Raw genomic sequence first — 24,949 nt, 5'->3', positions numbered from 1 at the left:
CATCAAGCCCCTGCCACATCCAACAGGAAAGCAACTGAGGAAATAAACGATGCAGAAATGTGATATGATGCATAATCGGTTTTTGTACTTCCATTTTCTACAGTCTCTTTTTCATGACCAGGTTTCCGATATCCCTGCGAGATAAATTCCTGGTATACTGTGGAAACGTGACCAAGGGTGAAGCAATTACCACCGGGTAAGGATTAACGGGGTTAAGGTACAAAAACGATGCGCGCTGCATCCCAACACCCTGCCGGGGGCAACGGGAACAAGGACGGGCGGGAGCACTCCCCGGGCCAAAGGCTGGAGAGGAGTAGGCAGCGATGGCTGGGAGAGAGTACGGGGTCGGGCTGTGAGGCCGTCTCTAGTGCCTCTCGACTGAAGTGATAAGGGGGAAACCAGCGTTCTTCCACTTGCACTGTGCTGACATCTCCAAATCAAAGCTTTGCTGCACGTTGCTGTTTCTCGGTGGCAGGTATGAAACACGCGATCAGCTTCTGACAATTCCTTTCTCTCGCTACCTACGTAACCGGGAATTTGCAAGAGCTTTAACGAACACGCACATCCCTGCTACGTGCTGTGCTGCCCACACGCAGAAGCAACCTCTCTCCCCCCAGTGCTGAGGAGCTCGTAGAAAAGTATTTCTCAGCAAAAGCCATCATTTCCACTTCAGCTCAAACTCCCGGGAAGAGAGGAGAAAAGCACCGAGAAAGTTTTATCTGGCAGCAGAAGCAGCTTCCCGCTGTGCCTGCCTGCAGCAGCCAGGCTGGGGCGAACCGAACCGGGGTTCTTTGTGATTGATGCTCCAGGCACCGCGGAACGCATGGAGCCACTTTCACTTTGATGGGGGAATTTGCACACAAGCTCGGAGAGAAACATACTTAGTAAATGCCCCGACCCGGCGAAAATAAAACAGTAACATAAAATAAAGACACTACACACGCGGTAACTGCCTTCGGGTCCATCACGCTTTAAGAAAGAAGCAGAGCGTGGGAGAAGCGGGTCTCACCAAAGACCTCTGCCGAGGGGTCGGAGCGGCCGCAACGGCTCCCACCTGCTGTGCCCGCAGAGCCCCCAGCCCCACCGGGCCCCATCCAGCCCAACGACTGCTCCCCCCCGCCCCGCTCCCGGCTGGAGACCCCGGGACGGGACGGGGCAGCCGCCCCGCTGGCCGCGTACCGCCTGCTCGCCCCGCCCGCCGACCCTGCAGTCTCACCTTGCGCGGCGGAGCCGGGCCGGCTGGCCCCCAGGACGGCCAGCGCGGGGAGCACCACGCTGTGCAGCAGGTATCCCATTCCCAGCCCGCAGCGGGCCGCCGTGCCCTCCAGCCCTTTCCCCATAGCCGGGCGGTAGCGCAGAAAGGTGCCTCTCGAAGCCGGTTTAGCCGCCGGCAGCCCCGTCCCGGCGCGGAGCCCCGCAGGCGCTCAGGCTGCGCGGAGTGCGGCGGGGCGGGGGGCGGCGGGGCACGGGCGCGGCATGGCGGGGTGCGTAGCGGAGCCCGGCGGAGCGCTGCCTTCCCGCGGGTGCCTCGGCTCGGAGCGGCTCGGAACGGCGAGGCTAGCTCCAGCCCGCAGCCCGCGGGGCGGGGACGGGTGGGGGCCGGGCAGGGCCGGGCTGGGAGAGGGGCTGTGCCGCCCGCCTGCGCTCAAATGCGAGCCGGAGCCGAGGAGCGAACCCAGAGGGAAAGGGGGCGGGGGAGGCTGGGAACCACCCGCCGCAGCCCTGCCCCGCTCCCCCTGCGCGGATGCTGAAGCACACACATACACACTACCCAACGCAAACAGCCCTCCTCGATCCGGCTGAGGGAGCAGGGGGAAAGGCTACCCCAGGAGGGGGTTGGGGAGCCCCTTTCCCCAGGGAACAGCTTTCCCTTTCCTTTCCTTTGCCGCCTCTCCTAAAAGGCTGAGGTCACCCCAGGGTCCCAGCCCTTAGCCCAACACCCTCAACATGCCTTCTCTTGCCCTCTGCCTTCATTGCTTGTCCACCGAATCCCACAGGCAGTGCCCACAGCTGAGGTTCATTGCTCGATCAGGGCTTGCTTAGAATTCACTGCTGGTTTTGGTTTTTAAGTTGCTGTTCCCCTTGCAGAGCTCAGGTGGGCTGCCTGTGGCAGTGCCCAGACACAGTTTCTCATGTGCCAGGCTTCACCTACTCCAGGGGCCTATAGTCCCATAGCATACTGTGCTGCCCTGGGCAGCCTCTCTTGCAGTCCAAAAGCTCCCTAAGGAGAGCTGCCCATGAGACAAGCAGCACTTTTTCATGCATCTCCCCAGACAGGCTGCTTTTGCCTTCTGCCCATCAGGAAGAAGTAGCAGCATGAGGCTGCCATGGCAATGGTGCATAAGAGTTTCCTGGGGCCACAGAGGCTACTTATCCCCATGGGGCTCCAAACCTCAGCCCTGTGATGTTAATGCCCTTCCCATATGGACCATCCCTATTTCTGGGTTTTGGGAGCTTTATTTCAGAAGGGAGATATGCCAGGAAGGTGCCCCAGGGAGATCACACTTCCAGCCCAGCAGCTTCTGTGTTCTAGTCCTGTCTGTTTCCAATTCTACATCACAGTTTAGAAAACACTGAGGCTCCATCATTACTTTGGAGGCTGTGTAAGCAGTGGAAGGGGAACTCTGAACAAGAATATAATTCCAGAACAAGTTGGGTTTTTTTTGTTTGGTTGGTTTTGGTTTTGTTGTTTGGTTTGTGGTTTTTGTTTTTTTTTGTTGTTTTTTTTTTTTTTAATTACTTGTGCCCTACGTACATCCCAGACCTTATACCCCCCAGCCTTATGCGGTGGGTGGGAAGCGAACAGATCATTTCCCTATCTATGACATTTGTCTGCCAGTTTTGCCATAACTCAGTAAAGCTGGGAGCTTCTATCATTTGTTGGGTACTTGCTGTTTCTCTTGCGCTAGATGAAACTTTGCAGAGGCAAGAAAATAAATCCCTGAAATATGGAAGTTGAATGCATTGAGGCACAAGCTGACGGGCACATCCAGTGCCACAAGAGACAGGAGAGGGAGGTCTGGTTTCTCCATTAAATGGAGTTAATTTATTTTTGATGTTTTGGTCTTCCCAGGAGTAATACCTATAGTTTCAGGCTTAGTTTCTAGTTAGTACCTCAGTGACCTCATTAAATAGGTCCATCCCAATTTCAAGTCAATGTCCCTGCAGCCTTGTCTGGGGATCTCTAGTGGCTGCCAGTGTGTCAGCCTCTGCTGTGGTATAGTGCATGGGGAGCAGAGCTGATCACAGTCAGCATGCAAGTGACAGCATGGGGACAGCTAACTCTCAGCTGGGGGGCAAAGCAAGTCTTTTCCGAATACCCAAGTTGTGGCAGACAAAGGAACCAGAGTAGTGCAGCCCAAGGTGTGAAGGAATCACTTTCCTGCTGGAAGTAAATATGCTTTGACCTACAGAAGGCAGTTCAAACAACAGCACTTAAAAGCTAAACAGAGGCTCTCTGGAGAAAGTGTTTTCCAATTTTTCTGTGCTCCATTATGCATAAGAGAGTGCATCCGATCTGCTGCACATGCCCAATGCACATGCCCAAACCATGGAGCATTCTCAGAAGTCCTCCACATACTGACAAATACTACCTGTGCCTGGGCATCCCAAATGTTACTACATAGGACATGGCCCATCCAGAAAGCTGTCCCACGGACTCTTTAGCTTTCACCCTGTGAGGTGAGCAGAATTATCAGGCCAGCTTAATAAATTTCAGATTTGACACAGTTAAAAGACTGAGATAGTTCAGAGATTTGGGATTAGAAAATTCAAATTGTCTGGGTTTATTGCAAGGTGGATTTGTTTTTGCTTTCTGATGGAATGTGTCTGGAGAGGATGTTTTCTTGGATGTTTGAAAAGTAGATGACTTAAAAATATATTCCACCTTAATTTTACCATTTATATTTCTTTAAATGCCTTTAGTAACTACTGAATACCCATCAGAAAATTGTCTGAAGCAGATGATTATCTCCAATTTTAGACAGAAATATGGGGTTTCAAACATTTGCTTTGGAAGGTGAATCTAGGTGCCTAACAGCTATTTTAGCTGGTATATTCAGCTAGATTCAAGAAACAGCAATTTCATATCTATGGCAAGTGACTATGTAAACAAGGGTAATGTTTGTGTGTTTCTATGTGACTTGTGTGTGTTTTTGTTTGCTTGTTTTCCAAAAGAGCTTTTTAAATGAGAGTGAGGTTCTGAATTAGTACTTGAAATTTTTCACCCCTGCTGTCAGCTCAGGAATTTTCAGCTCTTAAAAGGCAGTTTTTGAAAGTGCAGAGCTGGTACATTTGACTCCAGTGTGTTTTATTGCTCAAGCATCTAGAGTTGCAAAACAATCATGTAGAAGGTAGGTCGGACTGGAAAAGTCCTATCAGCCTTTATAATCAACATCGTGAATAGCAGTATAAATTACCAGGTTTTGCTCTAGATGTTTTCTTGAGGTTCTCTACATTTATAAAAAATTATACAAAAATTAATCTAATTACAGCACTCAACAGACTGGGAACTTATATTTTCGGTTGTTACAGTGGCACAGCTGAGGTGAAGTGATACATTGCAGCAGGCACTGTATAAAAACAACTATTTCCTGATCCCCATTGCACAGTGCTGGGAAATTTGGATCACGACTAGAGCAGAGGTAATAAGGTACCCTATGTTAGGTGGGAGCAGTGCTGTTTGAACAGCAGAGAAATCTTGTTCATGGGTTGACGACTATGGGTAAGATTCAGTAATTCATTCCTGCCCTAGACAGATACTGCCAGTTTGGGGCAACTCACCTGAGAAAGCACTCCACGAATATTTATAAGAGAGCAGAGTGGCTCCACATTAGGTAATTACATGTGGTAGAGTGCTCTCAGCTACTGAAACACACCTGAAGCAGCATGAAGTACTTGAGCAAAGGCTACGTTTTGCAAGCTACTCCCCTGGCTGTTTGCAGCACTAGGCAGCATGTGGCATGCCTGTCATTGAAGGCATACCACACACCTTCTTTTGGTTGTACCATTCCTTCAGGCTCTCGTGCTGTTCTTATTTTATGGCAGAGCCCAGCATAGTACAATCAAAAAAGCAGGTGTGATACATATCTCTTAACTTCACTGACATATGTACCACAAGGCATCAAATACTGTAGTTTTATATCTGTAGGCAATTACTTCCTTTGTGATACTGTGGATCTGCAAATGAAACTACCCACATTTCAAGAGCAACACAACATCATTCCCAGTTGAAACTTCTGAGGGTTTTTTTTTTTTTTTTTTTCATGCTGGGAATGACTGTTTGTGGTAGCAGTGTGATCTGAGGAAAGTTTCTTTCATAGCTAGCAAAATCTATGAAAACAGGTGATTACGTTTCAACTTCCAGAATCATACATCACTGTGTACTTTATTCATTTAAGGAACCAGATCTTCTGAAAACCACCCAAGCTCACATGCTATATCAGTGTGCTAAACTTTCAGTCTGGGTGTTATATTAGCAAGGCTCTGGTCAAAGTATACCTCCCTACCCAGAGAAAAGGATTTAAAGTGCATTTCACTTAACTTCAGATCTGTGCTGAATCACTGAGAGGCAGCATTATGTCCTGTTCATGACACATTTTTGGCTCCACATGCTCCTGCTTGCTTAATAAATGTATGGCAATTAATGTTGCCCTCACTGCTTTTTAGAACAGTTCGGCTTATGGTGTCTGAAGGGGACATCCTTGAACTAAAAGAGCATTTCAAGTAATTATGCTAATGTTTGGGTCAGGTTCCGTACCTGTGCTCCTGCTGGATACTGGGTACTCTGTGTATTATCCTGTTAATATCAAGCTTGTAACTTGTGCAGTAGGGTGCTGCTGGAGCTGAAGACACACACCTAGGGAATAAAGACAAAAGATTCAAAGATGTGTAAGTGTCACTTGCAATAGTGAAGGATGTTATATTCTTGAAAGGCAGTGAGGCTTTGGTTCCTTGCCCGTTACTGAAATCTGTGCCCTCGAACAATAACCAAATTATATATCAAAGAGCTTTATCTGTCATGCAAGTTATCCATGAAGTGACAGATCTCTTATTTATTTATTCATTCCCATCTACAAATACTCTGTAGCACTTAAAACGAAACAATCAAACAAGTTTGATCCTTTTGGTCCCCACACTGATTTGCCTGAGATCACAATGGTGAACCCTGCTGCCGAATTTTGGGCGGTGCAGAGTGGAGCCAGGAGGTGGCCTCGGTCACCCCCGTGGGTCGCTCCCGGCTGTTGAGTGGCTGTGACTGCGCTCCCTCCTGCGCGTTCCCGTGCGCAGCGGGCTGCTGCCGGCAGAGGGCGGGCGCTGTCTCCTCCGGCCCCGGCGCATCTCACCGGGGCGAGCGGCACATCGCTCCCACGGTTCCTCACTAGTTTTGTCCAGGAGCAAGGCTCTCTAAACCTCTGCATCTTCCCACAACGGATTTGCTAAGGTTCAGATTCAAGCTTAGCATAAAGGACATGGAAAACTCAGAAAGAAAAACTCGAACAATGTCTCCCTAAAAAGACGGCTGAATAAAGTAGGGTCAGACTTCCACGCACACCTTTGTAGCATTAATCTGCTTTTTTCTAGTCCAAAACCAGCATATTTCTCATTGTTAAAGGTTTTCCTCAGAGTTAAATATATGTGCAGGCTTATGCACGAGCAGTTTGGTGAAAGCAGATCACATCAAGCTAGCTGCGGGACTCTGAGCACACGGCAGTGGTCCCAGCCTCTCCATTTACATCTGCTTTGTGAGAGAAGAACAACTACAGCCAGAACACAACAGCCTCACTTCCCTTTCTTACTACTATTTTTTTCAGTTTGAAAGTTGACAAACTGTTCTGCTGTATGATGGGTTCAAAATGCAGCTCTCCTTATGGCTGTGCTACTGCAGCTTCCTCGAAAGCATTTCCTTCCACTGATGAATAGCCAGATTATATACACATTTTTTCACCTAACAGAAAGCAGCTTTCATAGGGTAACCCTCCGATTCCCGGGCAGAGTGTTCGATGGAAGCCTGTAATGCTATGCCTGGCTGTGTGGTTTCAGTCTTTTTTCTCCTGGCCTCTTGGTGGCAGGGCAATTAGAGCTCCAACTGTACAGGCAAAAGATATCCCAGTACAGTAATCAAAGCAAACATTATATGGATTTTTATTGCTCCGACAAGAATGAAGTCTTTGTTAACTGAAGTGGCTTTATTGATTTGAAAGAGGAGATGTATTTATTCTGTTCTGTGAAGTGCTCCAAGCTGTGTGTGTTTAATGCTCATGAATTCGGAGATAAAGGAGTAAAAAAGTTCAGTGTGAAACTATAGAAGAGAGACTGCATAATTTCCAGAACATTTATTCTAACATTTTCCTAATGGCAGTTATAATACTCACAGTTATCATTATCATCTTATAACAGACTTTAATGTTTCACAAAATGCGTGATTTGTTTAAGTCCCTTAATTAACAACATTCTCGCCTGTTTAGCAGTAATTAGTTTGTTTTAGTAGAAATAACCGTTTCCTCTCAACAAACAGAGGCTGGAAAATAATGGAACAAAAAGTATTCAGCCCCACAGCTGAAAAGTTTATGAAACAAATCACTCATCATGACAACAGGTGAATATAACCTTTAGCTCTTTAAAGCAGGTCAGTCAGCACTAGGAAGTAACTTCCGTGATTTGCATCACTGCAGTGATTTAAATTGATAGCCTTAAGATTTCTTTGTCTGAAGAAGTTTTTGGGAATTCAGCTATGAGCTTCCTCCTGTGGAGCATGTATAATCTTGAGCAAACTTGAAAAATAAAGTTACATACTTCTAACCATGATCGCATGCACTTCTCATAACAAAGAGGAAAAAAGGTTTACGTTTTGTTCTAAGTAGATGAAATTATGCTATGTGTGCTTGTGTTTCAGATACACAGATATTTACAGACACTGGCTTGGAACTTTTGGGAATAAACCCTCTCCCCAAAAAGTGTAAAACCCTGTGCTCCATCACCCGTAGGCCTCTATCATAAACCTAACAGTGAGAGCTGTGTTTTAACCAGGGAACACTGCAGGTTATCTGAAGCAATCTAGTTTATTATTGCTTTAATATTAGCCTTACATTCTTATTCATTGTTTGTCTTTTGAGTGAGGTTTTGAAAGGTAATGTCGCATAAAGGAGCTCCTGGTTTTGGCTCCACACAATGCTTTCTGATATTACACCTTTCAGCTGATCTGCATTTAAGGATGATTAAAGTATCTTGAACTGAGTTGCTTAGTTTATTTTGTTCCATATGCATTCATAAATTAATAGATGGTAATCTATGAATGAAAACTTATTATTCTACAGTACTCTTTGTAATGTGTTGTAGGGATTTTTTTCTCCCTTTTTCTTTCTCTCCTTTCCCTTTTTTTTTTCTTTCTTTCTTTTTTTTTTTTTTTTTTCCCTGAAATGGACCTATTCACAGACTCTTCAAAACCCTGATGAGATTCCATTACTGACTTGACAATGGCCAAGATTTTCCTTCCTCTCTGAATAACATGAACTCTAGGATTAAAAGTGGTCTTTTACCTTCATAACTAAAACATCACCCATTACTCAGTCTCTAGTCTATTAGAAACAGCTCTGAAATGTAAAACAAGAACTTTACACAGAAAAAAAACAAAGAACAGGATATGGTGAATTCCAGTTCTTTGATCCAACAAAGAGTACAAGTGATGGTATTGTTGGCAAGAAAAAGAGTGATTACTCACATCCCAAATAACTCCTTCTTCTCTACACTATAGAGGGTGAAAAAGGGAAGAACAGTACGTTACCAACAGGGCCAGGCTGTAATAGATCTGCCTGGGGACTCATTGATTTCTCATGAATTTAGTTGTTCCAAGTATCAACAATGCCAGCTCACTTAATGATTCTTTCGAAAAACAAAGTGTAATCATTAGGTGACTGAGATAGAAGGCATTCCATCATAGGATGGAAAACTATAGGCTTGGGAAGAGAAAAGAGATAGTCCCTTACTGAGAAGACTCAAAATCCTCTGGGTATGGTGGTAAGTTTGTTAATGGCTGGAGATCTCTGATGCTGCCTTACCTGCTCTACATATTCTCAAACATCTCCTGGAAGAGGAACACACAAATTGAAACTGAGCAGGGCTGCCATTTTGTAGGCAGCTGGCTGACTTCTTATCCTTTGATTTTTTAATTGATAAGGAAGTTTAGGCTACTTTTGAAGAAAAAAGAACTGATAGCAGTTTACAAGGATGACCACGTGAGAGGACTGCAGAGGATGGGACACTGGAAAAGTAACTATACACTATACGTATAAACAGCACAATCCTCTTTCTTAAAAGAAACAGATTCATGATGAAATCTTAGCAAGAATAAGGTTCACCATTAAAAATTGAGAAAATGTTTCATATTACTTCTTCCTCCCTATACTTCTAAAATTTTAATAGTTGCTAAAACCCCTTGAGGAGCACAGAACAAATTACCTTTTTTTCCCTTCCACCTCTCAATTCCCTTTTTTTTTTTTCTTTCCACAGAAATAGTTCATCTTCCACTTAAATTTATCCCATGCACATTGCAGTTCCTTCTCTGCAAAGACAATCACTTTCCCAGTGATGTGGCTCACACCGCAGCCCTGCTCTGCCTTATCCTCCCTAAAGAAAGGCCATCCAATGAAGGTAGCAGCCAGAGTCTCTGTGGTGTCAGGCAGAGAATCCACAAAGCTTTTCCTTAGATCTTTCTAAGGGGTGTTCAGAGGTGTCTTAACTGTGCAGCCTTTGGCTTACTTGCCTCTGCAGTTACCTACTCATATTCCTTTCTGTGGTAGTGCCAGGAGAGCAGTGTTTTGCACGGAAGCATGTGCCGTGAGTTGAACAGCCTTTGAGTATTGCAGTGAAAGGTAGCTCTGTGACTTTATCCATAAAGCCATATCTTTGTGCTGGGTGGAGTTTCAAAAAGAGAGTACAGAGTGCAAAGGAGACTCTGTGCAGTCTTACTCCATTTTGACACAGTCCCAGACCCTTAATTGCCTTATATGGACATTCTTCTGCCTTAAGAATACCATATGTCCTTCATGTTTACTAAAGAATTAAGATCTCCACTGATAATGGTCTTAGGATGAAGAGGCAAGTCTACATTCAATGCATGTTTATTCTCCTTGCTGTTTTTCCCAGAATTAGTACACGTATCAACAATTTCATCATACATAAGTAAGATCTGTTTATTCCTTGCCACGGCTCCAGCATTAATCATTGTTCTTCTCCAAACTACCGGTAAAGCTTGCTTCCATGGAAAAGTTCTGAACAGCGTGCAGTGCCTTGAAGCAAGACCTGGTTCAGACCTCATCCAGACTTAACACAGTTCTGTACATGGGCATCTAATTGTAATACCCCCCAAAAAAGGAGTTTTCCAGTTTTTCAGTCAGCGCATTACAGACAGTATTGGTAGACAAGTTTAGACACATATATTGCTTTGGAACAGCAGTTTTGGGGAAAAGATTATTAGAAACATCCACATGTAACCATGTAAACACACTTGAGATCATTTATGTGGTTCTTTTAATCCAAATTATAGAAACAAATATTACTTGGTCTCATGTTTCACACTGCTGTACAGGAGCTGCAATGCCAAAGCTAAAGAGATTTGCTTGGGTACCAGATTGGTGTCATCCTTATTCTCTGCTGATGAGTGGAATAATTAAGAAACATGTGCCAGTTTATGGATTTATGATAGCAGAAAAGAGATATTTTTAGATCACTGCATCTAGTTGATTCACTTGAGAGCACTGATGAATAGACACAGCTGGTAGTGAGATAAAAGCTGAGCTGCCCTGCTTTTCCTATTATTCCTGTACTGTCTCCTATTAAGTATCAATGGAAAGTGAAGGTGATTGGTATTGAAAGGCATAAGCTGAAAGTAACTGGAAGAGAAAATAACAAAAGATGACATCTGATATTGGTCCAGAGTCACCTAAAGCAATGAAAACATGAAGCAAATTTTCGCTGCTGTCTATTACTGATTTCTGGAGAACTCCAGCAGGTATTTCCTAGCAAACTTACACTACCAAGGATTAGGTGTGCATTAGCAGATTGGCCATGAAATCACTTCACTCTTGCTGCAAATCACTGTGGGTGTGTGCACTGCTCCTTAAGTTGGGGCCACAATACTTGCTATGGTTTTCACCTCTCACTGTAATAGTTTTCATCTGGACCACCTAACTGCTTGTGGTTTTTAACTCAGCTAGTCTGTAAATAGAGATGCTATTCTTCCTACATACAATATTTATGACCTTCCACATTTAAACCCCAACAGAATTTGTGCCAAAGGTGAATGTTAAACCAAAGAATGATTCCTTTAATTATGTCTGCTACTGACACAAATATTCTTTATAACTGAAATCTCCTGCTCTTATGAACTACTTTGTACCTCTGGTGAGAAAGTGAGCATTCACAGCTTAAGGAATTCCATATGCATTTTATTGATGGCAATGCTGTTAGCTTTGTGCTCTGAGGCTGCTGTTAGAATGAATACAGTTTTGGCTGATGGGTTGTACGCAGACCATACATTCAAGAGGAATTCACAAGGGAACTGAAAAATGATGCACTGCCCTTGTATAGATATTGAGAGATAAAGCCCTGCAACTTAATACAACAATATTTATCCAAATGTGGTTCAGCCTGGATGTTGGTGTTTCTACAAATCCTGCTTAAATGTTTGAAATCCAGTCCAACAATAAGAAAGTTTAGTTAAAATGACTAAAACATGCAGATGGCTTACAATCTTTTCCCCGACATTTCTAAAGGTCTGAGAGCTCTATGTGTCTGACTTTTCATTGTCCATTCCCCTGACAAACGATCTCTGAATATAATCTCAGACTTTTTAGAAAGGTGGAGTGGGAACCAGCTGTCATTCCTGGTTACCTGTGGAGACATTCACTCTTGCCTCAGAGAATTTGACCGTTCCCCAGAAAGTAGGCAGCTGTGGGCTCCTCAACCAAAGTTGATACAGTCAATAACCAAAACCACTTCTTGCTCTCCCAGGGTGAAGGAAATGAGTTGCCTACTCAATACCATTTTTCCCTAACTCTTCACAACTCCCAACCTTTATGCAAGTCCCAAAGAAATTTGTAACAGACTAGGCAGAATAAAGTCTACAGTGATGCTACAAGCCCATTCAGTCCCTCTGCAAAATTCTATGCAAGTAGATGGCAAAGGAAAGCATCTAATTCTGCAAATACCAGCATATACCCACTGCAAAGAGAGTTAACGGTGGCAAGAGTTTGGAAACTTGAGGATGAACATTTGTCATCTAAAACCATATAATGCTGTGTTTCTGGACCCTTCAGACCATGCTTGTTCTGGGTGCATCTCATCTAGATACTGAGACCCATTTGTACCTTAGAAACCATAGAGAAAGAATAGAAGTTGATCTCACTGCCAGAAGGAAGGATAAATTAGCCTGTCTCCATCATGCCCTCAGGAATGGCAATTGTAATTGGATTCTAATCAGCAGTGCTGGTTGCTACTCTAAACAAACAACAATCTACCTATTATTTTTGGTGCAGATTCTTAGCTGCAGAAGGAGGTGATTAGGAGACTTTGTGCAATTTAATCATAACCGCATCAGCAGACAGGTTGACTTGCATATACACAACACACACGCTTGATAAATCTTTTGTAAGATGAATTGTTGTGAGAGCAGATATTAATGTTCCTTAGGCTTCAGTTAGACTAAAGTTAGACTTATTTAGTGTCTGATTTGGTCTCTGGTTAATTTGGAATGAGATGCTGGAAAATATGCAGCATAGTTTTTTATTTATTTTTTTTTTTACTCATTCTGAGAAAGAAAAACTCTAGGCTGTCAGGTGTTTTTTTTTTTTTTTTTTTTTTTTTTTTTTTTTTTTTTTTTTTATCTCTTGTAATCATCTAATGAAAATTACAGAGAAGCAGAAAATCTCTTCAGATGTCGAGCTGTCAGCTCAAGCTTGTTACCAGGCTAGTCTTCTGGCTGCTGGATCCAGAGAGCTAAAAGATGCCAGGATCCAGGAATTTTAAGTGCTTAAGGTAAATTGTCTTGCATTTAATTGTTATTATTGAAAATTTCAGGAGATGTGCAGGACATTTTCTAATTCAGACAGTTACAGAGTTCTGCATTTGCTATTCTCTATTTACAACCACGGTCACACTTTCATTAATTTCAGTAACACTAGCTCCTGATCCTGCATATATCCCATCATGCAGTGACTTCATAAATGTGACTAGTGCTATTATTATTCATGTGTGTATATCCTGCAATGTGCCTAGGGCCAAGATCCTCAAAGTTCAGTATCTAAATATCTTTTAAGATTATGGCCTACATTAAACATAATTGAATTTTAGATGTGTTTTTGCAAAATACTTCCAGAAAGTACACTAATAACTGTAATATTCCCTTACTTTACTGTTACAAGGGAAGGGAGCTGTGGTAGAATTACAAGAAACAGAAACTCATGGAAATATTTAGAGATTGTCACCCAACATTATCTACTGCACATTTTAATTGCATGAGAGCAGGAACTGCAGTGTGAAACAGTAACACTTGTGAATTTGGCGTGCCATTACTGTCACATTTTGTTGAGTGTTCCATTTATACACATTTTAATGGTACTCAAAATAGAATGCCAAACCTGCTCTTCTTTCCTTGCTCTATAAAAAGAATCTCCAGTGGAAGCCTAGAAGCAAAGGGGGAAAAAACATAAAGGAAAAGAAAGAAATGAAGAAAGAATGGGAAAAGAAGAAAAGAAATCTAAGCAACACTTTTCCTGGAAGTAACTCCATTGAAATTGTAACAATAGATCCATTTTAGCCATAAAGAAATATAATCCACTACTCCATAATAAAAGTAGATCTTTTTATTACTGCATAAAGTGTGAGGTGGCACCTACCATTAATTAAGCATAAAATAAAGCTTTTTTATTCACTTAGAAAGACCCAAAACATGTATATATATACATGAAAGTTTGACTGCAAAGCATAACTAAACATAGACTCAGTTAATTGTTAATCTCATTTTATACACATCCTTACATAAAGCTCTTTTGAGAATGACTTGAATATTATATTTTGTCCATAACTTTTAACTCCACACTTTCACATAAATATATATTACATGACTTTTTGAATGCAGCTTAATGAATTATGAAAGAAATTAGATAAGGAGATTGTGATGACCCAAAGGTCTTTGGATGCCTTCTTATTTGTACTTTCATATCACTTCTGGAAAGAAGCTCTGCTGAAAAAGACCTTGGAATCCTGATAGATGCAAAGTTGAACACAGGTCAGCAATGCACACTTGTAACTAAGAAGGCTGATGGTATTCTTGGTTGTATTAGGCAAAGGGCTATGAAGATGATAAAGGGTCTGGAGCACCTCTCCTGTGAAGAGAGGCTGAGAGAACCAGGGCTGCTCAGCTGGAGAAGAGGAGAATCAGAGAGATTACATCTATATGCATAAATATGTGAAGAAAGGCTGCAAAGAGGATGGAACCAGACTTTTCAGTGGCACCCAGTGCCAGGACAAGAGGCACTGGGCACAACTGGAACATAGGAGGTTCTGTCTGAACACCAGGCAGCACTTCTGTGCTACATGAGTGATGGAGCACTGGCATAAGTTGCTCAGAGGCTGTGGAGTTTCCTCCTTGGAGATGTGCAAATCCACCCGGATGTGGTCCTGGGCACCCTGCTCTGGGTGGTCCTTGTGGAGCAGGGTCTGGAGCAGATAGATCCAGAAGTCCCTGCCAAACTCAGCTATTCTGAGGTCCTTTGATTCCGTGGAATAAAGGACAAAATTGTCCTCTATTTTGTCATACATCAAGCTGTAAAACCCATATTAATATTAATGGTCTCTCCTCTATCCCACCTTGAGCACCTTCAACTACAACTGCAAGTCTGATTTATCTGAGACCTTTATCTTTGCATTTACTTAAGTTTTACTTCTCCAAAGCATTATAAGTAAATTTGCACATACTGAACTTAAACATTATTTTATATATATGCTTTCACTTTCAAAACACTATAAGCCCTATTTCCGTGTTAATTAAGCTTAATCCAACCAAACTATAACCAGACCAAAGCTGCAGAATAAATTCTGCATACAGTAATATGATGCTAAGTTGCAGACATGGTAGTATTTAAGTTGCCTTTCAACTTGCTGTCAATGTCAGCATTTTAATCATTCCTGGAAGAGCAGCTTTCAGACACGTGACATCTAGAAATGCTATAACACTATTGGCTAATTCATATTAATTCAAAATATCCTGTCATTGCTACAGCCCTGTGAGCCAGGCAGAAAGCAGGCAAAAGTAGCCTACTAATTTAATCAGAGTGCAGGCAGCAGGAAATTTGGGAAGCATGTGGAGATGCTACATAGTTTCCCAGATTTTATCAAATATATAGATATAAGTACATTTCAGGATCACTCGTCCATGCCTCAAACAGTAACACATTGCCAGCAATAATCATCTGAGCTCTTGTTCCATAACTGATTTTGAAGGCAGTGAGATGCACAAAATTAAATCTTAAATTAAATAGTTCAAAGTAAAACACTTGATCTCTCACTCCTACAGTTAATGAGAGATTTCTATTACAGAAGAAGGTCATGCAAACATCTAACTGAAAAAAAAAAAAAAAAAAAAAAAAGCAAGACAGAGCATCTCAAAACATCCAAGAATCCTCTGAAGAGCAATGACTGAAACATTCAGAAATGTTACTGTCCTTTTTTTAACCTGGAGGGAATTTAAAACCAATTGAAATTCAATGACAGATGAACTGAACTTTGATTTCTTCAAGTAAAAATGTATGCTATCATCAGTACTAATGCATGGCCTTGGTATGCTGCCTTGCATCTCAGACCTCTTATGGCCTGTGTAAAGACTGATTGCAGAGGTTGATGCTGCAGTCATGATGCCTATGATGACAAGAATGGGTCTGTAAGTACATATGCATACGTGGGAATTTGCATTTTGGCCCTATACCCAAGCAGAGCAACATTAGGATTAGTAGAGCTGAACTTAAGTTCCAGGACTTCAACGGCTAGACCCTAGAATTCAAAGACCTGAGGAAAAGCTCTCTAACAACTGTTAAAACAACCTTAGGGTTTTCTCCCTTTTCCCCTGGCATGGGCATAGCAGTGCATCAAATGATCTAGAAACGTTCATTATAAAGATTGACATACTCAGTTGGAAAATAGACTAAATTTGCCTGGAGGAAAGAGGCAGGACTAAGACCAATTCCAATACAATTATTTTTATGGGATGCAACAGGTCACGTATGCAGAACCAGTATTCAGAATCTTTATTTCACACCATGAAAGCCATGTTAAGAGCTGAAACAATAGCTACATGAGGTAAATAAAAATGCAATTGAGTTCTGAAATACTTAAAGTTTCTAACCAGATTTACCCTGTCCATAGCTGAGTATCCTGCTGCCAGATCTGAGTATGCCACTTGCACTGAAATTGATCATCTCCTTGCTTTGGCTGCAAAAGTTTCCAGCAGGAAGTGCTTCCTACTGAGGCTGCAGCAACAAGCTGCCTGCTAATCTTGTTTCCTCGGAGGGCCTGCAGCTGGCTTGTTCAGCACTTAAAGCAAGTTAGACAAGTACTTATATATCACAGTGACAGGCACTATAAATATCCTGCTTTGCAGTGTGCTTATGAAGCTGCATTAAGCCTGGTGCAACATACATGTGTGTCTGGAAGCAAAATGTTCAGTGTGGTTTATCTTGTTACAAGAAACACTCATCTGTACTTGTAGCTGCCTTCTTAACTCTCCAGCTGAATGGCTTGATGCCCACAGATGCAGAGCTGACTCCGTTCTACCAGTGCCTACACTAGATGTACCTCTGGCCTTCAGCGAAGATATACTGAAGTTGTGACCAAATGTCACATCCCTAAAAAGGACCTCAAGTTGGTGGGCTTGGGGAAAGCACAGCATTCCCGCTCCACTTCTATTGCTAATGAACTTGCTGGGAATTCAGGACACCTTGGGTCTTGCAGCCCTGTGGCTAGCCCAGCTGTGAATAAGAGCCTCACATCACGCAACAACTTGTAATCGACCTACGCATTTTGCTTCCGATATGACCTGAAGTTGAGCTGTAGGTGAAAGAAGTTTCAGCTCTGAGTAATTGTGCTATCTGCATCAACATGATTAAAGGAGCAATACATTCTGAGCTTTGCACACGAGATAAATTAAAGCTCTTTGTTCAATGGCACTGAATGCGTTTGAGTTAAAAAGGGTGCATAGAGTGTCCCTTCAATAACCCTGCTTTGTCATCATGATACACCACCCTGAGCTCCTAAGCTCAGAAAGATTAAGAGAAGCATTTACATCTTGCATTAATGAAGCAACAGATTATGGGGTTGTGCACTCTGTTATTGCTCGTTTCCTTATTTTTATTTATTTATTTTACAACCTAGTGAATCAGTGAATCAAAGTTACAATGGGATGATCTCAGCCGATGTCTGGAAGTAATTTTATAATGGCCCGATAAGTCAGAAATGACAAAAATTACTCTTTTCCCATGGCACTGAGACCACCAATTGCTGTATTTCCTGCCGTGTCCTACGTTATTTGTACTCCAGTGTTCTTCAAGAGGAAAACTGTATACATCCCTGAGCTAATATATGTTGTGTAGCAAAGGACATTCGGTTAGAGAAGAAAGACAGGGAAATATGGAAAGAAAACAAAAACAATGAAATAGTGACTTAAGCTTTCAAACATTCTCCCATTTTCTTAACAATGCTTTGGTCTTTTTCAGAAATGATTTTTTAGCTGAAACCCATCTTCCTCTTTTTACTGTTATGGTTGACAGTAAACGGGACGAAGAACATCTCAAAATTAACAGCTACTGAATTCCTTACAGAGCTACTAAAGAATCTCTCTATCTTGCTTCATGTATGCTGTCTGATGTCCTCTGCTTTTATGGCAGAGTCTGAAGCCATTGCTCATATTTGGATGGTCACCACAATCCAGAACCCAGAGCACTAAGTGAGACTTTTACTTACAATTATATACAGTACAGTGAAAAATCGCTGTGCAAACCAAGAGGAAGCAGGATGATATGAACCAATAAATCACAATAAATTTAATAGGAAAGTAAGATTTTCGTGGTGTCCTTGGTATTTTTACAAGGGCATTATGCACCCTGGGGTTGCCAGTTGGGATTATTCCTTTTTGACTGCCAGGCTCCAAATACTGTCTCATCTGATTAATTCCTTTTGTAGTTTATCTGCAGGTGTCGGTGGATGGAGTGGGGCTGCTTGTAAGCAGTTCTTTACTGTGACAAACTTAGAGAGACCAAGTAGCTTTCCAAATATTTTTCAGGGTGCCTGCTCCATGCAATCTGTCTTTTTGGCATTTACAAGCATTACGATCTGCATGCCTACTCATCATCTGCTCTTTCACTATTGTCTAACTTAGAAAAGTTTGTTTGGAACTTAAATGTCAACAGGTGTGGTAGAGTGTACAAAAGCATTCAGTAGAGAAGCAAAGCTAATTATCATTTTTCACTTAACTTTTGTTTCCAGTTAATAAAATTAAAAATTACATGTATGCAGAACTGTGGGTTTTTAAAAAAGTTTCCTAATTAATGCAACTTCTAATTAAAGAAGTCAGTTGTAAGTCTCCTCAACAAATATGCACCTTGCTTGATTTCTTCCTGCAAGTTTGGGATCAAACTGACCTGCAAGGCTCTTCGAATATTGCATTTCTACAATACATGCAGGGGACTGACCACTATCAAACCCACATAAGCACCATCCTAACAGATGGGATTAGAGAGCTGGCAGCCAAAATACTCATTCTGTTCATGAGCTGTGGGCACAAAGTACTGACTGTCCAGCCAGATATTGCATCTTTCATGAGCATGCTCATGGCAGAGGTGTTGTACAAGCAGATCGACGAATATTTTAGAGCTTTCAGTCTTAAGTACCACTGATATGGAAATGCCATGTGGGAGAGACTACTGGCTCACAGGTTGCTCTCAGGTGAAGAGCTGTCGGGGGACTGGGGAGGTGTAGCCTATTGCACTTGTGTCTTTGGGAACTATGGACAAAGAATATACTCTCTACTTTTCTTTCTTATTTCTCCATAGATACAAAAGTTAAAAGAAAACTCATAGGTCATTCTTCAACATGTACACTTACTTAAGCTGAAAAAGAAAACAACACAGCCCCCTGCCCAACATCTCCAAAAAAACTGAGGCACTAAGAAGTGCTCTGCCCTTAACCTAAAGGACATGATCCAGAATATTTACCTTGGATGCTGAAGCACTGACTTATACTCAGCTTTAAACATCTACATCTCTCACTGCTCTGTGGCTCTTTCACAAGCCAAAGAAGGGAAACACATATCTAAGGGCAAAAGAGGAGAAGCAGAGCAAGGCAGCCCCTGTATTTTTTTTGTGATCATTCACAGGAAATAAGTTCTTGGCACCCATCTTAACACTAGCTACCCAAAAACCACTCACAGGTATACTCAGAGGTCAGAGAAAACTCTGTGAATCATAACTGTATATGTTTTTGTAAGCAAAGGTAAGGTAAAGGAAGAACAAAATGTTAGGAATACCAGAGCTGTGACTCTACCATCTCAGGTTTTTTTTTTTTTTTCAGACTGAGATTTCTCCATGTTTCAGGTATGTCCATTCATCTGTGACAGTGTCCATGCCTCTCCTACTCCTCTTAGCCTAAATCGTGCAGTAAGGGTAATGCAGAAGCTGGTCAAGAAATCTTTTTGTGTTCTGCCAAAGGATTTATTAAAATACATCTGAGTAAAAAGTTCATGATGAATTCACAAACCTCCTGTAAGTGCCTAAGGAGTTTGCACCCTATAAATATTTAAAACAAATATCTCCCAATAAATAAACACTCATTTCCTGCTGATAAACCCAGACGTATCAGCAGGGTAAATGGAAGGCAGTTATCTTTGCTCAGATGCTGTTAAGCATATCCTTAGATGCAATGAAACTTTGTGTTGATTCTTACTTTTCTGTTTATCATCATATAGAGTTTCAAAAATGCAGGAGATGCGATCCAGCTCCTAATCTTAGCTAATGCAAGCTGTGTCTAATTAAAATCTCATCAGTGCAAAAACTTTTTTTTTCCACAGCAAAAGAAAAAAAGTTTAAAACACCACCCTGCAGTTTTCCTACTTCTATTTCTTGTGCAATTAGAAAGTACTTTACCTCAATTAAACATCATATACTTGGAAAAATACCACCTCATTTACAGTAAACAGTTTGGGAGGAGTAAAGCTGACCATAGCATAAATCTCTGTTCATAGAAGTAAAAAAAGTAAAGTTGTTTTCTAACAGAAGTTAGCTCATACAAGTAAAAGTGTCCACAAAAGTAACTATTCAGGGGCAATAAAATAGTTCCTGACAGCTCGTAAATTGGTATTACATAACAGTGAAGAATGAGTGATGATTTGATATTAATTCTACCTGACAAAGTAATTCTACACAGACAGTGAATTTTCTTATAATGAGAAGAGTGGCACTGATTTCTATTTAGTGGGAGAACATATCTGGATTCTTTCGGGTTTTCAAATATCTAGGCCTCATTTTTGTGTCTCAACTATCAAGCAACACTGGCTTGATCTTGCTGCCAAACAGCCACTGTTTGGATTCAGGTAACGAAAGTTCTTAGCAAATGCTGCTGTTGTTTCCGTGGCTCTTGGGCCCCTCCAAATGCTTGGCTTGGTAGCTGAACTCTGATTCTGCTCTTCTGACCATGAGCCATCTTTGCATCCATGCAAATTTGCTCCAGCATCTTGAAGCTTGGCACTATCCCAGAGCTCCAGGAGATGCTTTGCTGCCCTTTCCTGAGATTTACCAGGTGGTGTATGAAGTCCTAGAAAGCGTGCAAAATGCTGTCTTTGTAATTTTATAACTCACATCCACTGCGAAGCTCAAGCAGTAAGTTGTTTACACATCAGTATTTGTTTGCATTGCTACATTTTTACCATTCCTATTTAAAGAACTGTTTTCCTCCCCTCCTCCCTTCTACAACAATGCCTTGCAGGGAAACACTTAAGAATGCACTCAGGAGAGCTCCTGCTGCCTAAGCATGGGAAAGAGCACAGATTGCATGCAGAGATAGCCAGGTTATATTTCAGCCTTTCTAAATTCAAGTAAACTTCTTTAATTTATTTGGTAATGTGGAATTAACTTTACATTTACAATAGGCCCTGTCCCTATGAACCCTGCAGAGTAGAAAAACACTTCTTAAGTTTTAAGGGCTTTAACTCTTCTAAGTCTGAGAAACTTCCTCTTTCTCATTTTCATGCTCTTGAGTTCCTGCAGCTACCAAGAATAACACAATAATTGGATCTGGGCCAGACAAGCTGACCAATTACAAATGTAGGTCATACATGCATAGGTCTGTACACTTATTTTGTATCTCACAGGTGTGAGGAGGTTTACATTTTCCATTTCTGTTTCTCACCCTGCACGCTTTGTGTTTTTCCTGAGCAACATTTTCCTGTTCAAGCAGCTCTACAGATTCCCTTATTTTGATTCCATACTTCTATCCAACTGTGGCTGACAGCAAGTAAGAGTTGCCCGGAACAACTCAAGAAAATACACCATTGAGTGGCTTTGGAAGAATTTCATGCACAGTCGTATTTTCTCTCTTTTAAATACTCTTTTCACTGTGAGCTAACTAAATTAAGTAATCTGAGCATTGTTAGAGTTTTGGAGGACACAGAGCCATTACTCCATAAGAATAACTCAATTTTCCAAGTAGCCAAATGGAAAGGGAAGCAAGAATGCCATCAGGTACTTATGTTACTTTTATCAAATGTCTGAGGTTAGACTCGTAACCTATACCTGTATGACACCTACCACTACCAGGGTTCATGTTTGATTTCTTGATGCATCATTGTGATAAGTGGCCAGGCAAATTAAGTTATTTTAATCACCAAAACAGCATGGCATGCTTTTTCTGCACTGCTCTATGACTTTGCCTCAGCAAGATCCAGAAAGCACACAGCTGTTCAGCCTGTGTTCACTTCTTCCAGTGATGTATGAAGCTACTCAAGGTAAATAAAGTCCAGGTCGTGTAGTGAAGCTGGAGAACTTTTGAGAGAGACATAAAACTGGTCCAACCAAGAGCACTGACAAAACTCAAGTGTGACATTAAACCCTACCCAAGGAACAAAGGCAAGAAGAGGGAAAACTAGCTTGCTTGTGTAATTAATTGGTGAAGAAAATAAAACTTCAGTTAAGTTCTTGAGTCAATGGTTCTGCCGATAAGCAACTCCGCAAGCAGGAGGCATTACCCTGAGGGACACCATTTCTGCCATCAAAGCTACACCACTGCTTTGAGTCTCTCCTAGGCCTCATCTGTCCCAAGAACCTCCTGAACAGTATAAGCCTTGGAGAAGAACTCTGCTAGTTCTAGAAGTAGAAAGTCCATTTGCTGCATGCATAGCTGTGTTTTCAATTAGTGGAGGATGGGCTTTAGTAGCAACAGTCTAGACTATCTCAACAAACTTGTTTTTCCTCCTGAAACAATAATAATCACCATTTTTCATCCCACTGAGACTAAATATTTACTTTCTATTTCTTCAAACAAATTGAATTCTATAACTAAAGAGTTAAAGAAACAAGGAAGGGTGTGTGAAAGACTTAACAGTCTACACTTCAAGGACTTCAGTGTTTTTCTTCATTCCTCTGAATCTCTGATAAAAGCCAGAAGATTTTTTATGGTGCTTTTTGCCATGGGACTCAGCTGGAGTCTCTGTGCTCAAAACCCTGAACCTTGTGTACAGCAACAACTTTGTGCTAATGCCTTTGACTCTTTGTGCCAATCTATTCAATTCAAATTAAAATAACATCACCGAGTCCTTGGCCTCTCTACTAAGGTGGTCAGCAAGGCTGACCAGTTGGGATGATAGCATTTGAATGCTGAATCCTCACCTGCTGTGAGTGTTCGGATGCCAGATACATATATTGAATATTAAGCAGAAAAGTGATGATGTTTTGGGAGTGAACTAGCAGCAAGTTTCCAATTTTTCTTAGTTGCTGTGATAAAACAACTCTTTAACATTGGCCCAAGTCATACTGTGCCACCCTGCCTTGTTATACTTCAGAGTACACAGCAGGGCCTTTCCTTCTAAAGTCTGTGTGTTCTGAGGTCTTAATTAAAACAAACAAACAAACAAACAAACAAACAAACAAAAAAAACACAGGAAATGTATATACAAAAAAAATCTATTTTATATATGATACATATAAAAATTGGAAAGGAGTCCTGTAGCTTTTTATCCCTTGCCCCTTGGCCACACTTGATTCCCTCTCCTATTGTCTTCTCCCACAGCTGTAGAAATGAAGATATGCTGCTTCCCAAAGGCCAAGCCCTGGCAGCACGCCTTCCCACCTCTTTCAGTCACCATACTCAGGTCTGGAGCCCTTCCCAGTCCTCACATCTATGTGGGAAGGTTTTATCCCACCCTGCAAGACTCAACCTTTACAAGCAGGAGATGCTTGTAACTATGCTATGATAACTGCCTAGTTAAGAGAAGCGGTAATAATATCAGCAGCAAAATAATTTATTAACCAATATTTATTTTGTGTAGTAAATTCTTTTCAAACAGGGCAGTTACTTTCCTGTCAGTTATGCAGAGGGCCAGGCAGAGGCAAACCTAGAAAAGATTTCCTTTTCTAGTGCTTTTCAGTGCTTTGCACAAGTTGTCTACAATTTGTTCAAAAATAAGAACAGATATCAGCAATTTCATACAGAGGGTCTACCTCCACTTTGATCTCTATGTAGTCATTTATACCTCTGTTAAACAGCTACAGAACAGCACCTGAAAGAGGCAGAACTATGCACCTACTCCCTGGAAACGTGACTACAAGTACTGCAAATGAGATTCAGCTTTCTCTGCTGTACTGTACACAAAGCAGTGTGTGACCCATCAAAGGAATGATGGGAAGCATATTGCCAGTGCAAGGAGCTGAGAAAGTTGAACAGAAAAATAACCGAAGCATCTAGTGGTTATAAAGAATTATTTTAAAGTGTTCTTTTTCTAACTGCAGAATAGATGCACAGTGAGTTTAGAGGGATAAATACTTAGTGCTGAAAGCAGAAATTGAACAAGACAGAAGCTTGCTTTATGTAGTCACAAATCAGCAAATTATAATGGCTTTTTTCCTACTCTAGAAAGAGAGTTTTACACCTACTTATTAATTGATAGGATAACTCTCACTTGCAATATGAACAGGAAATACAAATCCTAAAACATTTCCTTCATAGAAGGCTTTATCACTGTGCAGGCAGTAGCTAGATGTACTGTAAGAAATGTTATGCTAATATCAAATTTTCACAAGAGAGCTTTCGACTCTGCTTCTTTGCTGACAAGATCTGGCTGTGCAAAAAGCACGAGAATTAACAGAAGACACTTAGTTTTGAAAACAACATCGTGGTAGTTGTTCTGCTTGTGTTACTTCCGCTTTTCTCTTTGGGTAGATCTTGCTAAAGGATTTTGATTCCCCACAGTTCCACCAGAGTTTAGTTTTCCATGTTTGTCCAGTGAAGCTGGAAAAAAAACACGGTCATTTTTAACAGCCTATATAAAGGCAAAGTCATCTACTTCTCTTGGGCAACAGTTATCCGGCATAAAGTGGGAAATTCTGGCCCTGTGGAACACCGTGTGAGATTTGAAAAAGGCATTGGCAGAACCAAACTCCACTCTGATCCCACAGGACTTGACCTACAGTATTACCTGAAGCTGCACTGATGGAAAGTGCGGGTGTGATCAGCTGGATCACAGGATCAACCCACTAAGCAGAACTGAGTAGCCCTCTACATCAATGCTCAGGCTGTCTTTGGAACTGCAAAAGCTATTAGCAATATCTTTCTGGATTTCAGTAATGACTTGGATTCCATCCTTCTGAACAAGTTGTCCAACAGCAGGATAAACATGTACACTATGCTGGGTGATGAA

At 41.7% G+C, this 24,949-nt stretch overlaps 1 protein-coding gene across 2 annotated transcripts in view; it reads right to left on the bottom strand.

Moving 5' to 3' along the window:
- UNC5C (unc-5 netrin receptor C) overlaps positions 1–1,417 on the bottom strand; it is a 232,995-nt gene extending 231,578 nt beyond the window's left edge. The window contains exon 1 of one of the 2 annotated variants that reach the window (XM_052682108.1): positions 1,217–1,417. In XM_052682108.1, coding sequence (XP_052538068.1) covers positions 1,217–1,340 — 124 coding nt within the window. In that variant the 5' untranslated portion in view covers positions 1,341–1,417. The remainder of the gene's footprint in view (positions 1–1,216) is intronic. The other variant, XM_052682109.1, reaches the window with a different exon arrangement.
- Positions 1,418–24,949: the final 23,532 nt, after the last annotated feature.

Source organism: Tympanuchus pallidicinctus, unplaced genomic scaffold (genome assembly GCF_026119805.1).
Source record: "Tympanuchus pallidicinctus isolate F22 unplaced genomic scaffold, pur_lepc_1.0 scaffold2, whole genome shotgun sequence".
Lineage (NCBI taxonomy): Eukaryota > Metazoa > Chordata > Aves > Galliformes > Phasianidae > Tympanuchus > Tympanuchus pallidicinctus.
This window is presented reverse-complemented; position numbering and strand designations above follow the sequence as displayed.